This window comes from Lagopus muta, chromosome 1 (genome assembly GCF_023343835.1).
Source record: "Lagopus muta isolate bLagMut1 chromosome 1, bLagMut1 primary, whole genome shotgun sequence".
In the NCBI taxonomy this organism is placed as follows: domain Eukaryota; kingdom Metazoa; phylum Chordata; class Aves; order Galliformes; family Phasianidae; genus Lagopus; species Lagopus muta.
Genome location: NC_064433.1, coordinates 131,263,817 through 131,279,024, shown reverse-complemented (window position 1 = coordinate 131,279,024; position 15,208 = coordinate 131,263,817). Strand labels below are relative to the sequence as shown.

The 15,208-nt window shown below is 37.8% G+C and overlaps 1 protein-coding gene across 4 annotated transcripts in view; it reads left to right on the top strand.

Annotated features, from left to right (window-relative positions):
• MGAT4A (alpha-1,3-mannosyl-glycoprotein 4-beta-N-acetylglucosaminyltransferase A) overlaps positions 1-15,208 on the top strand; it is a 72,887-nt gene that overhangs the window by 17,867 nt on the left and 39,812 nt on the right. For 3 of the 4 annotated variants that reach the window (XM_048961814.1, XM_048961805.1, XM_048961821.1), the window contains exon 3: positions 12,052-12,219. In XM_048961814.1, the coding sequence (XP_048817771.1) occupies positions 12,052-12,219 (168 nt within the window). Of the gene's footprint in view, positions 1-4,433; positions 4,544-12,051; positions 12,220-15,208 lie in introns of those variants that run through there. The other variant, XM_048961827.1, reaches the window with a different exon arrangement.

Sequence of the window (15,208 nt, the reverse complement as noted above, 5' to 3'; positions counted from 1 at the left end):
GTTAGCTGCTCTGTCCTGCTTTTAAAATACCCCCAAGCATAAACCTTTCATTAACTGTTACAATTCTAGTTGGGCTGATTAAAAAAAAAAAAAAAAGAAAAGGAGAGAAGCAGATTCAAGAGCCTCAGCTGTTTTGCTCTGTTGCTTCTCTGCTTTGTATGAGTGGCATTTCTGAGAAAGTAGGGTTTCTTTGTCAAAAGAATGTTTACGAGTAAGTCGATTCTGAAATTTGCACTTCAAAGTAACGAGGTTTTGCTGGCTGATATTACAAATGATTACATTCAGGTTGCTTTAAAAATTTTAGTAAAAGCAATGCCAGCTCCTGCTGAAAGGAATGTTTAAACAAAAGTATCTGGCTGTTGATTGGATCAGGCCCTGAAATTTTCAAAGCAAACATTTCAGACTTGTGCTAGTGCATTAAAATCAGAAAGAACAAAAAACCATAATTTGTTTATACAGATCCCAGAGTGCAATATGTGAACAAGTTGCAGCGAAGAAGTTAAGTAATTAGAATTCTTGAGTTATTTATTTTAAGTTAGGAAAAGCTGCACTGGAAAACAAGCTGCTCTTTGCAGGGCAAGTTACTTGAATAAGCATATTTTTAAATACTTCCAGTCCTAATAAATACACTTCTGTGTGGGAAGCAAGGGAAATAAACAGTAATTCTGCCTGGTTGTTTTGCTAGATTGAAATACAAGATTGCTGAAATGGACTGTCAGCTTGGATAACAAGACTTAGAGATAAGAGAATGATTGACCTCTTGTTTTTTTTCTGAAATCTTTGTACAAGACTGTTACATAAATCATGAATTATTATGTATTTTAAAAACAATTATGTAATCTCTAATTCTGTCAGAATAACAGAACGTTCGGATGTAGGTACGGCCACAAACACTTAACTGAAAAGGCCCACAGGACAGCATTCAAATAGGACTGATAAAATTCGACCTTGAGCAATTTTCTTAACAGCTTATATTTATAGCATATCTGTTCTTAGCATTTACAGTGTGCTGCCTTATTCTGTATTTGCATGGTTGATTACTTTTCTGCCTCAGATTCTGTAACTCATCATAACTTGCTTATAAAAGGCTTTCATTTCACGTTAGGAACAAGGAAGCTAATTAGCTCGTAGGGAGTAGTCATCCATGATAATATATTGTAACATTTCAAGGACACAATGCTGCAGATTTTAGAAAGTTTCAAGACAGAAGATCAAAAATTACTTTATAAACACTTTAATTTTTAATTTTTGGGGCTTTTTTATTTATTTTTTTTTTTTAAGACTTTCTTCGGTCATCGGTTAATCTGACATTATTGGGTACAAATATGATTTGTATATTTGTAGAAATACTCTGTTTTTAATCCCTGACCATTATATGAGATTGTGATGATGTTCTGCCATTTTTATAAGCAAGTTGGCACGGTTGGATTCTGCAACCTCTTTTGTGTGTGGACAGAGCTTCTCAGCCGTACCCGTGTGACTTGTTTGATTCCTCAGCCAAACATTTGAGAGAGTGGCACTTGAGTGTGATTCATGAGTATCTTCTGAGCTCTGGAGTCCAGACTTCTAAAGAGCAGTGAAAGCTATGGCTCATATTTTCCTCAGCCAATGCCACTATGTGTTTCTTGGCTATCTCTTGGGTTCTGGATGGCTGTACAATGTCAGTGAGAGTGGGATTTTGGTACCACAGATAGTAAGTAATTGTATTTTGCAAAACTTTGCAAAACCCACCCAAAATACTTTGTCCAGGCTTGGAGCTCCCAGCACAAGAAGGATGTGGGGCTGTTGGACCCTGGTGCACAGCAGGGCCACAGAGATGATCATAGAGCTGGATACCTCTCTTATGAAGAAAGGACTGGGAAGTTGGACTTGTTCAGCTTGGAGAAGGCTTCAGGACATGTTCACTGTGGCCTTCCAGAAGAGAGGTTTCATGCAGAAGAGAAACTGTATTTTTACACAGTCTGATAGTAAAAGGACAAGGGGGAATGGCTTTAAACTAAAAGGAGAAATTTAGGCTGGCTGTTAAGAAAAAAGATCTTTACTCAGAGGGCAGTGAGGCGTTGGCACAATTGCCCAGAGAAGCTGTGGTGCCCCATCCTTGGAGGTGCTCAAGGCCAGGTTGGATGGGACCCTGGGCAGCCTGAGCTGGTGGGGGGCAGCCCTGCCCATGGCAGGAGTTGGAGTTTGATGACCTCTAAGGTCCCCTCCAACCAAAACCATTCTATGAAAATAAGAAATCTGGCCTTTGCCAGTTTTGAGATAATGTAGAAAATTCATAATCAAAATAAATGTTGGTGTAATAAGAAGAGTTTTGTTTGAATTCAGTCTTTCTTTTTTTGACTGATGTGAAAAGTAATTTTGTCTGCCATGCATTAGCGTAGCAGGATTTCAATTTAAAAGAGTATTTGTGTATGAGGAGCAAAGAGGACTACTCGATCAAATGATACTACAAATATGATAGCTTATAATGTACTTGGATGTTAGAGATGCATGGTCTAAAGGAAGTACATGTTGCATGCCTCCCTGTGGCAGTGAAGTGCAGGTATTGTCACCACACAGTGGATACTGATGCACTTAATACCATGATTTTGTGAATCCTGTAAAGCATTTGAAATAATTTTAGGGGAATTGTGGAAGTTATTTCTACACCTTTTATAATAGAAATGAAGAGACTTTCTTGTAATAGAAGTGCCAGATTGTCAACATGGCAGTCAGTTCCAGGTTCTAATTCACTGAGGAGTAATATGGCTACTGGCTCTATATAAATCTCAGTGTGGAAGCTCTCCATTAAGCCTTCTAGTTTGTATCAACCTGTATATTGATAATTCTTGTTGTAAGTATAATAGGAATGTATGAAGCTTGCTATTGGCATGACAATAACCTTTTATTTTTGTTCCCCATTTTTAATGGAAGAAGTGAGTTGTAAATTAACTAAGTACTGAAGTGCCCGAATTAGCATTTACTACAGTGTATTCTCACGGAGTCTAAAGAGTGCATGCAGAGAGCATGAAGCATTTGCTGTGAAACCTTTAATTTGTAGCAATTCAGCTGAAAGTTTTAGGTTGTTGAGATTGTTCTGCTTATGTGTGAGGAGCTAATGAGCAGGAGCCCTAGGGCTGGAAGTGGAAAACTGAAAGTGTTATCACTAAGGATGGGCCATAAACTTAACTGCTGGTGAGTTTAGTACTGTTGTCAGTGAGACGCTATTCATTTGAATGATATTTTGAATATCCCCCTCTTGGACAGAGGGAGGATCCTGCTGCACCAGGTAGCTGTTCTTGCTTTTACTTGTTTTTACTAATTGAATATTTGCGTGCAATGCTTTGTTGCCAACCGGAGCCTTTTGTTGCTGTGTCAGAAGGCAGTCATTCTTCCTGTTCCCATTTAGTGAACAAAGAGGCTGTGAGGTTTCAAGAGTTCAGTTTGGTAAGAGCAGGAAATATAAATCAGGCCCACAGTGTAGCAAAACTAAGCTTTCTGTGCTTGTCTTGCTTTCTTTTATGCATGCCAGGCCTGTGGCTGGCTCTTTTCTCTGGGTGGCAGATCCGTTACTCTTGACGTCTATCTGACTGCAGACTGTAGGAAGACTCAACTGCCTGCTGTTGATATGGAAAGGTCATAAAGCTTTTTGTGATTTTTCTTTCTGTTGTTGTCTGATGTATCTGCCTTTGGAGACATGCAGCTGTACCACCACAGAGCTCTTCGGTAAATTACAGCTTGCTTTTTTCTTTTCTTTTTTTTTTCAATACAGTCACCTTAGTTCAATCTGTTCTATTTCCAGTTGTGGAAATGGCCTGTGATTTAACATATTTGTAAACCTGCTTGATTGATAAGACAAATAATGGTTTACGAAGCTTTCACGATGATTTTTATGCTGTAGATTGTGTTCCCTTTAGCAGCCAGCAAATGTTTCTCTTTGAGGAAGAGCAACAGCACTAACACACTTGCTGAAAGACTCTTGGGGGTTGTAAGGGTTTTAAGGCAATTATCAATTCTGTCTTCTCCAGTCTTGCCCTTCCTGGTCCCCTGCAAAAAGGGGAAAAAAATAAATGAAAAAAATCACCGAAGGACAAGAAGAGGTTACCTGTTACCCAGCACCCACACTTATTTTGTTCTTATGTAGTCGTGCAGCTTTTACTAGAGAGTACCAGACTATTATAGCATCTCTGTTGAAGGCTAGATGGAGTCAGGCTTTGCAGAGATTTTGGCAATGCAAAATCCCCTTTTACTTCGTGTGCTTCTTTGCTTGTTTCTTGGAAGAGATACCTCTGGGGGGTCACCAAACATCTAATTTTCGTAGTGCTTCTATCTCCATTCTCTGATACAATATTTTGTGTGTATATTTGTGTATATACACATATATGTGTGTCTGTGTGTGTATCTTTTGCTGCTGTCAAAGATAAGTGAACAAAATCTGAATTTTTGTATCAGTCAGCTTTAACAGAAAGATCAAGGCTGTCTTATATTTGCATGCTCCTGGCAATATTTAAGTGTATCTGCAACGTGGTTGATGGATCCAAGCACTCCTTGAGACATCTGAACAGTGAGTTGAGTGTTTTTCAGTGATTGTTGCTTTAATAATACCCATGTCTTGATCAAGAATCCTGTTCAGTTTTCATGTGTTCAGTTTTCAAGTGTGTGCTATAACTGGAAGTTTCCTAGGTTCTTTCTTTGATGCTTACCCATCTCTGTTTCCTTTTTGAGTGGTTTATGGAAAACAAATAGGCAGACATAGCAGGATTTTGCTTATTTCGTAGATGTCTGTGCTCCACTCTGACAGTGTAAAAGTGCACCCAAAGTAGTTTTCTTGCTAACGTTTTTAGAAATTTTTTTAATATAAAAACTAACATAAGCAAAAAACAACAAAAAACACACACAAAGAAAAACCAAACCAAAAAAGCCCCCCCAAACCTAAGAACTGTTGATGATTAATTTAATAGCACTGAAACTGAATATCCATAGAATTGCTAAGCTGTGTTTTCAGGATGTTTTTACCATCTTGTTGCTCAGTATGTTTTACATTTGGAATTACTATACACTGAATATTCTGCCAGTAAAGGTAATTTACCCACAGTCCAGACTACTTATGCTATTTTAGTTGTGCTGAGGTGATCCACAAAATGCTTTTGTAAATTCAAACTATAGGATATTTTTCTTTATTCCTTTACTTTGATACCTTTGTTTAAAGCATCTAAGGGAGAGCTCTCCTTGCTGTTAAAAATCATGTTGAAGTGTACAAATTGTAGTAAGAAACCAAAGACTAATAAACTAGATTTATGCTAAGATATTCAGCAATTCCATGATGAGTTCAGAAACTTGACATCTGGTTTAAAACTTGGCTAATGAACTGTCTAAATCTTCAAAGTGAATTAAATGATGTAATCAAGAGTGTAGCAAAAAGGAGAATGGATTGAGCTAGTTACTTAGAGTAATGTAGTCTTTGTGGGTGACTTCTCGCAGGAGTTTAATAGGAGAGTCGTAAAGAACCCAGAGAAGTAAGAGTAGGTTGAGAATTGAACTTTCGTCTCAGGTAAAAAACTTGCAAACCTTCAGAGTTGGCAGAATCAATTTGACTTGAATTTTTAATATTGAAAATACAGCATCATCTTTCAAGTGAGCCTGTCTAAATTCTGGGCTTGCATATTTAGGAGAACATCTTGTAATGAGAGGGGAAAAAAATAGAGAATACGAACTACTGAATGAGTTGACATAGTGTTAATTTTCCAAGAAACGCACAGCATCAAGCCAGCTTAAATATTTAGATTCCAGCTTCTGAGGTTTTGCTGAAAGTATCAGAGTTGAAAAGAAAAAGAGAATTAATGCTTTCAGTTCTCAAGTAATTTCTTAAGAAGACTGTTCTTACTTAAACCATGAAGTCTGGTTGATTTCGTTTGATCCTTTTGACTTCCAGAGCAAAGTATGGAAAAATACACTGTTTTGCACTGAAACAAGAAGTTCATCATTCTAAAATAAAATTGATCATGCTGAATTTTTTGAGATGTTATCTTCGACGTTTGCTACCATTGCTGTTGAAGAGGGATGTTTCATTTTTTAGAGATCAGATATGTTTTGGGGTTCTTCCATCAGCTATGTAAAGCCAGTAACTTACTGTCTGAATCCCTTCCTCTGTTTTGTTAAATTATCCTGTGTTTCAGCAGAAGAAAAGTCATTGATAATGTTGCGGAAACACAGATATATTTTTTGTGACAGTAACTGCTGATCTCTGAGACTTTCATGATTTCGTGTTCAGTATTTCTCTTTTCAACATAGGAGCTATGGAAAAAGTAGTTTTATTCTTTTTGACAGAAGATCAATTCAGTTTCTTTAAGTTTTAGAGAAGCCTTTGAACAATAAAACATTAAATGGTCAAATGTGATTTGAATACTACACCATTGACTTCTTTTGTATGATACTTGTAAATATTATACATAAACATTTCAGAAAGACTGCCTTCAATTTCCAGATAAGCTTCTACAGTCATTTGCAAATTTTGATTTCCTTTTCCTCGTGAGGAAAGAAGTGAGCTTTACAATACAAATGAGACTTCTGCATAACACAGTAACACATCTTCCTCTCGGAGTCCAAATTTTTTGATGGAAAGATATTAATGATATCAATGTAAACTGAGGAAACAAGCTTTCAAATGATTTCATATTTTGGAGAGAGGAAATAAACACCAAACTTGAGCTAAGTCGAAGTTTAAATAAAAATAAGGCCTTGATGTTAGTTTTGGAGGCTCATACCTAAGTACTTAAGAGTGTCATTTGATGCAGTTATTTTCATAGAACCATAGAAGCTTTTGAATTGGAATTTGAATTTCAGCACCTCTTCAAGGAAAGGCTGGATGTTGTGTTGAGGGACATGGTTTAGTAGGAGCTATTGGGAATAGGTGAACGGTTGGACTGGGTGATCTTTTAGGTCTTTTCCAACCTTAGTGATTCTATGATTCTATGATTCTATGATTCTATGATTCTATGATTCTATGATTCTATGATTCTATGATTCTATGATTCTATGATTCTATGATTCTATGATTCTATGATTCTATGATTCTATGATTCTATGATTCTATGATTCTATGATTCTATGATTCTATGATTCTATGATTCTATGATTCTATGATTCTATGAAATGAATATGGACACCTATGGCTAGATCAAGTTGCTCAGAGCCGTGTCCAGCCTGACCTTGGATGTCTCCAGGGACAGAGTATCCACCATCTCTCTGTGCAATCTGTGCCAGTGCCTAACGTGCAAAAAAATATATATATAAATAAAAATAAAAAAAAATGTCCATCCCCTTCATTCTCATAGCCTCCCTTTAGATACTGAAAGACTGCTCTCAAATCTCCCCAGAGCTCTCTCAGCCCATCCTCATAGGAGGGGTGTTCCATCCCTCAGACTGTTTTTGTGCCTTCCTCTGGACGTGTTCCACCAGGTCCACATCTCTCTTATACTGAGGACTCTGCACCTGGACACAGTACTCCAGGTGATGCCTTGCCAGCATAGAGCAAAGGCAGGATCACTTCCCTTGCCCTGCTGACCACACTTTTGATGCAGCCCAGGATACAGTTGGCTTTCTGGGCTGTGGGAACACGTTGTTGGCTCATGTCCAGCTTGCCATCCACCAGTACCTCCAAGTGCTTTCCAGCAGGGCTGTGCTCCATCCTTACATCCCCTTGTACTGATAGCAGGAGTTGCCATGACTCAGGTGCAAGACCTTGCACTTGGATTTACTGAACCTCTTGAGGTTCACCTGGGCCCACTGCTCAGCCTGCCCATGTCTGTCCGGGTGGCATCTTGTCCCTTGGATGTGTCAACTGCATTATACAGCTTATATTATTATATTATTATACAGCTTATTATACAGTGTCATCTGCAAACTTGTGGAGGGTGCACTTGATCACACTGTCAATGTCATTGATGAAAATATTAAAGAGCACTGGTACTGACCCCTGAGGGACACTGCTTTTCTTTCAGATTTTGAGTATTTAGGAGCTCCTACTGCCTTAAGGGACATTCACTTTTCTAGTCAGGCAGAGGCAACGACCACTATTATTGAACTGAAAGGGACATTTTCTTTTTTACAAGTGCTTTGTAGTATAAGGTCAAATTTGATGTTGCTGTTGTTGTGGTCCTTGTATTTTTTATGTTGTTGTTTATTTTAAGTAAGTATTTGAGTAGTTGATCAGCATTTTGTATTACTTCAAGTATGATAAAAGTATAACTCCTTTAAAAAAAAACTGCTAAGTAGTCAGAAATTTATTTTATTTCTAAGTACAGATAACAGTATTGTAGAACAGTAATATGATGCTAGAACATGAAACGACACATTAATATCCAAGTATATGAAAAGAAAAATAAATCTCTTGTAGTATTAGAGATATAAGTATTTCAAATGGCCTCAGTTCTTGCAAACAACAATTTTTGCTCGATTTTACATGAGTAACCAGTAAAGTGCTTGCAGGTTAGTGGACTTAAAATATGACTATACTTATTTTTAGCATTTTTGGTTGAATAATATCATGGCCTAACAAAACCCAGTTATATATTTTTAAAGGATGACTTTCAGGAGTTCATGTATCTTTTAGAGCAGTCTCCTTAACCCAGATGTGTCTGGTTAAAGTGGTTGTGAGAAGCTGACTACTTTGGACCAATGAATTAGTATTTCTTAAAGTTGTTCACTTTTGAGGTCTGAAGTAATATAAATGTAGTACCAGTAGTGCTCATTTGGAGCCCCAGAACTGAACTACTGGATAAATCTTCTATTGGGAACAGTTTCAAAGTACCACAGTTAGGAACCTACATTCTCAATAATCTTTGTTCAAGAACTGCTATAGAATGTCATGAAAATAAGAGTTAATACCATAGAATCACAGAAACATAGAATACCCCAAGTTGGACCCACAGAGGACCATTGAGTCCAACTCCAGGCTTCGCAAAGGTCTACCCAGAATTCAAACTCTGTGTAGGAAAGTGGTGTCTGAACACCCCTTGAACACCAGCACTTGGGGCCCTGCACATCCTGTTCCATGCCCACCACTTTCTGGTGAAGAACCTTTTCCTAATCCCTAACCTAGCCTTTCCCTACTGACACAGCTTCATGCTGTTCCCTCAGGTCAACTTTGGCATGTATTATTTTTAATCTCATTAAAGAGAAAATGACTTATTTCCTCCTTTTTTTTTTTTTTTTTTTTTTTTTTTTTTTTTTTTTGACATATAAATTGTAAGTTAAAGATGTTTTAACAACTGTCTTCTGTGAAAGTATCCTCTCCACAGTGGGGGATCCTCTCCACAGTGAGAGGAAAAATCTCCACAGGGATTTTTATTGATAGTTCTTAATTCAAAATTGTGGATTTAATTTCTTCATAGGATGAAAGTTCTTTTTCACTTGGCTTCAATGTTACTTGTGGTTTTATGACTGAGAGTTTCAGTTTGCTGTGAAATTACGGGAGTCCTCTAACTGCCATTTTCTCACTACCTGCATGAATTAGAGAGTAGAAAAATCTTGATTTCTACATACAAACTGAGCTTAGGAGTAAAATATTTCTGGTTGTGCAGTACGGATTCTCCTTGTTGGAAGTGCAGGAAGTATTGCCTTTTTCCACTGTTTGTCACATTCCTATGCAACTTGCTCCCCCTGAACACTACTGTTCCTCAGAGCACCAGAATAATCAGAGCACTGAGCATGATGTTACCTTGTAGTAAGCGTACAAAGAGCATTGACCTCTGCCAAGAATTTGTCTTTCAATATGGGAGGCTGTGAATTCACATTGAGGCACTCATCTGAACCATAGGCTTCTCTTTGTTTCCCCTGGAGGAATTCAGACTCTGCCACAGAGAAATTCCTATGTTAAGAAGTAGTAGGAAGAGTATAATTGCTAATGGTTGTCTGCTATCTTGTCAAGGGAGACCTAATGGTATCAGTGCAGGCTGCTTCTGAGGCTATCTTCCACTATGGAAACCCTTAATAAAACCTTGCATTTGCTTTGGTTCTTTTCTTCCCTGTATAGACAAAAATTATCAAGGATCTAGGTAACTTGCAGTCATTCATTTTGGGGAGTGATAGCAGTCACGTGCTTGAGTGTGGCAGCTAGTCTAATGTAATACATTTTTGTTTAGATGTTAAAATGTTCTGTATCATTACTGTAACTTTTAGGCATGGCTCCAAGCAATTTTTGATTTTTAATTTTTTTTTTTTTTTTGGAGGGGGGGATGGGAGGAGAGTATCATTGGCAAGTAAGAATGTCCTTCTTGCCAGAAACTCCAGAAAACCTTCCTGTCCATCTCAGTGTTGCTGACTAAAGCAACAAATCCCATTTCAAGCAGCAGTCTGGAAGTTGTCTCGGTGTGGTTTGCCTAGCATTGTATTGTGTGCCAGCATTACTGTGTTCTGGGTTTGTTGGTGCAAAGGCAATAACCATTTGGTTTTAATGAAAAAAGAAGTCTGGCAAGAGAAATGTTTTTTTTGAGAAGTAGGAACCTATATTTTTATTTTTCCATCTTTTAAATGCAGGCCATTTTACCTAATAATGCTTTAAAAACAGAACAGTACATCCCAACTACAAAACAAAATGTGAATTGAAAGAAGTTGGAGGAAATGGAAAGCTGTAATTCTTTTATTATTCCATGCAATCTGGTAATACAACTACAGGAGGAGATAGAAATTGCTTTTAAAGCTTCTTTGTTACCACTGCAGTACTAAAAACTAAGAATCAATAGGTAACAAATATGTCTACAGGTTATAAGTGTGTGGTAGGAAGAATGATGGTGAGAAACTTGCGTAAGGTACTCCAGTATCTGTAGATTGGCTGAAGGACAGTGATGATAGTAAGCAGAAAGAAGATCTGGGGAAATGATAAGTAAGATGAAACAGAGATGCACAGAGCAGGGATGCTTACTGTGGGTGGGAAGAGCATAATCAAGAAATGAACAAGTGAGCTTTGGTATTTCCTTCTTCCTTTTTGGTCCCCTTTTAAAGGAGACATGCATTTATTTCAGTCATTCATGCATCAGAAACAGCATTGCCAGCAGGAACAGGGAAGTGAAATGATTGTCCCCCTGTACTCAGCTCTGGTGAGGCCGCACCTCGAGTACTGTGTGCAGTTTTGGGCCCCTCGCTGCGAGAAAGACATTGAGGCTCTGGAGCGGGTTCAAAGGAGGGCAACAAAGCTGGTGAGGGGTCTGGAGCACAGGGCTTGTGAGGAGTGGCTGAAGGAGCTGGGAATGTCAGTCTGGAGAAGAGGAGGCTCAGGGGAGACCTTATTGCTCTCTATAACTTCCTGAAGGGAGGTTGTAGTGAGCTGGGGGTCGGCCTCTTCTCTCGTGTAACTGGTGATAGGAGTAGAGGGAATGGCTTCAAGCTGCGCCAGGGGAGATTCAGGCTGGACGTTAGGAAATACTGCTTTTCTGAAAGAGTGGTCAGGCACTGGAATGGGCTGCCAGGGAGGTGGTGGAGTCACCGACCCTGGAGGTATTCAAGGAACAGTTGGATTTTGTGTTGAAGGACATGGTTTAGTGAGAACTATTGGTGATAGGTGGGTCTTTGGACTGGATGATCTTGTAGGTCTTTTCCAACCTTGATAATTCTGTGCAGATATACAGAGAAGGCTTTCAAAAGACATAACCTGTGCTATTTTAAAGCTCTGCTGCCATTAGACTTTGGTGGCCCTGCCAGGCAGGGGGGTTGGAACTACATGATCCTTGAGGTCCCTTCCAACCCGGGTGATTCTGTGATAGACTTCTTAAAAGATGGGGTTTGGGGGCATCTGCTAAAAAAAAAAAAAAAAAAAAAAAGGAGTCAGAGTTGTCTTATGATGCTGAGTAGTGGAGGCTGTGGTGAGGAGCATACACCCCTCAGTGCTGGCCTGGCATCCTTGTCTACTGTTGTTCACTCTTCCTTCTGTATCTTGTGTAAGTACTTGGGTGGGATTGTGCTGGGTTGTGTCCTTGATGGCTGTGATTCAGATGCTGAGCAGTCTCTGTCCCTTGTTAGAGCTCTCTGTAGGTATTTGTTGCCCAAAATAACCTACATCATCTTTTTTCTCTCTAGAAAAGTTGATTGCATATCAACGGGAATTTCATGCTTTGAAGGAACGTCTTCGTATCGCTGAGCATCGGACTCTGCAACGCTCTTCTGAGCTGAATGCTATCTTGGAGCAATTCAGGCGTGCTGTAGCAGAAACGAATGGAAGTAAGAATGCACTGAATAATTTTTCAGGTACATAATGTGATTGAGCTATTTTTTATAACTCTGGACTATGAACATCTTTGTTACTGTAGAGTGAGAAATTTAATACCAAGAAAGCTGAGTGAAACAGTTCAGCAGTATGAATAATGAATCTATGAAATGAATTGTATCTGCTGGCTGCATTTGGTGTGTTTTTGGTTTGTTTGTTTTTTTTTTCAATTTCTATTCCTAATGAGCCAGCCACTCTTCACTCTAAGGACTTTTGGGACTTAATACATATGCCATACATAGTTTGGGATATTTTGACAACTCACCTCACTTTTTAAATAGAGCTTGAGGGGAAAGATGAGCAAGCACGCTAAGGAAAGGATGAGCTTGAAGCAATTAAAAAAAAGTTTAAAAATCTGCGGGGTTATTTGAAAAAGCATAAAAGATATCTAAAGTATTGGTTGCAATTTGCAGAATGTACCTTTTAATCAACAAGAGATTAAATACAGTAGTAGAGTCTTGCATATTTTCTAAATCCATTTCTGAATCTGATAAAATCTGTTCAGTAAACTCTAGAGTTTACTAAGAGCTGTGTTTGGCAATATAAGGGAGCACCTTCAGGCTACTCAGATTATTGAAGGTACCTTTTAAAATCATGTCATAATTGCTTTACTTTCTCTGATATTTTTTTTAGGTTGAAAGTGAATAGCAAAATAAGTGTTTTGGGGCAGAGGTTTGATTTCTTAATTTGCACAAATATCACTAGTACTGGCCTAATGAGGAGGAAAAAAAAGCCTAAAGATTTTTTTTTGCAAATCAAAGCATTGGATAAAGAATTTTAAATCTGTTCCCTAGTTGCATTTGTGCTATGACTTACCAGTTTCTATAGTTTTACCTTTTTTTTTTTAATTTTTAGAATTATAATTATGCAGTGGTTATAATAATATCAGACTTTGTTCTGATATTGGCAAGAATTGCTCATACACTGTATAGCCTGAACCTTTGTAGTTCCCTGGGTCTCCAAAAACAGTATGGACTTGTCTTGTAAGTCCTGTCTTCCTGTTACGTGTGTATCCTTTTTTTTTGTTAATAACTATAGAGGAAGTCATATAAACTTAATATTGGATTTGTGATTAATTTATTTCTAAAAATGAGTCAGCTTTATTATAAGCAGTGTAGAGAGTTATTATTTTCTGATGCAACTGAAGTTACTGATACATGTTTTTAATGTTTTAACCCAACTGCCTAGGGAGCATCCTAGCATCCAGTGGGTTTTTTTTTTGTTGTTGTTGTTGTATTTTTCCCCGTGTGGAGCCATGATTTTAAGTCAGCTGATGTCTGAATTCCTGAGCTTTTGTTCTCACAATGTAGGATTAGATAGATGTTACTAAGTTTAATGTACTTCAGTACACATATACTTCATACCATTTGCTGTCTTTGAATTTGGAACAATTTCAGATTACTTTCTATAAATTGTTACTCATTCATACAAAAAGCTGTCACATTTTGAGGAAATTTTTAGTCCAGCTTTTGCAGTTGAAGTGAAACTGCAGAAAATGTGAAGCTTATTTTTACTGGAATCTATCAAAAGTAGCATCTCTGCTGAAGATATCTATTTGCAAAGGCATTTTCAAGCTTATAAGATGTCAGGAATTTAGTTTCATACCCTTCTTACAAAAGCCAAAAGAACAAAACAGCCCACCAAACAAAAAAAAAATTAATCAACATCCAGATCTTCTGTTGGTTTTTTTTGTTGTTGTTTTTTTTACTGAAGTTATGCTCAGAATCTGAGAGTAGTGACGTTGATGGCATTACTTTAACCATTCCAGCACAGCTCAGATTTTCTTGGGAACCTTGACTCCAGTTTCTGACAACTTGTAGTGCTTATAAGCTTGTAAGGGTCTACGTGCTGTCATAGTGCTTGCTTGGAATGAGACTTATTTTCACACATGTAAGAAAATTAACACACAACACAGCAGGGAAAACTGCACTTGACAGCTTTGTGAGGACCATGTGGACGTCCTGAGAGGCAGTGTACTCTAGAAAGAACAAGAAATACTGTAAATGAGGCATTTCCAAACCATGGCCTGTGGGCCACATGTGGCTCTGGACAGCTAATGATGTGGCCCCACAAGGTCGTACACTTTTAACATTATGATGTGACTTCTAGTGAAATTTTTCATGAGTTGATTGCATGTATATTGAGCAGAGACTGCATAGGTGACAACTGAATGCTGTGGAGGGAAGGGCACGGTGCAGTGCTAGCTCTGCCTCTCATTGCCCACCACATGCTTGATCGAACTGAAACCCATTTGTATTATGTGTGCTTGTGCCTCTTGCTGAGTAAAATGCAGGGATCACTGATTGATAGTAATATTTCAACCTACCTGCAATGTGTGTGTGCCTGTGAAGATGTGTTTTCTGTTATTAAGTAGACATACAAGTTTTCTCCTTTAATTAATTAAACTGGGGCTTGCGTTATTTACTAAAGTAGTTTAATGAGTTCACTACAGAGGAAATACCCAGTGCAGTGCTGACATTTTTTAGTTTTTGGCATCTCACAAAAGTACAAAGTAACTTGTGATGTGGTTTTTAATTAGTTTTGTGATGTGTTTGATTAGTGTTTGTGCTATTGAGCCAGACCTTGCTGCGTTAGGTTCACAGAAACAAGGTCAAATATCTCACTAATTTTAGGGTTTTATTGCTTTTTTTTTTTTTTTTTTTTTTTTTAATTACAATATTAATAAAAGAAAAGGAAGTTTTGTTACTTATATACGTGAACTATATTGTATATCTTATATGTGGCCCAGGACGATGTCTCTTCACTAAATGCAGACTAGGCAAGCCACGAGATTAGACAGACATATTTTAGAACGTCCAATGTGCTAAATTAAATTCACACTAGCATTTATTTTACTCCAAAAATACTCAAAATCTTAATTGTATATTTAATACTGTATCTGTATAAAATCTGTATAATCTATTCAATATGTTTTGAAAATATAGTTTTTGAAGAATTAATGCTACTACA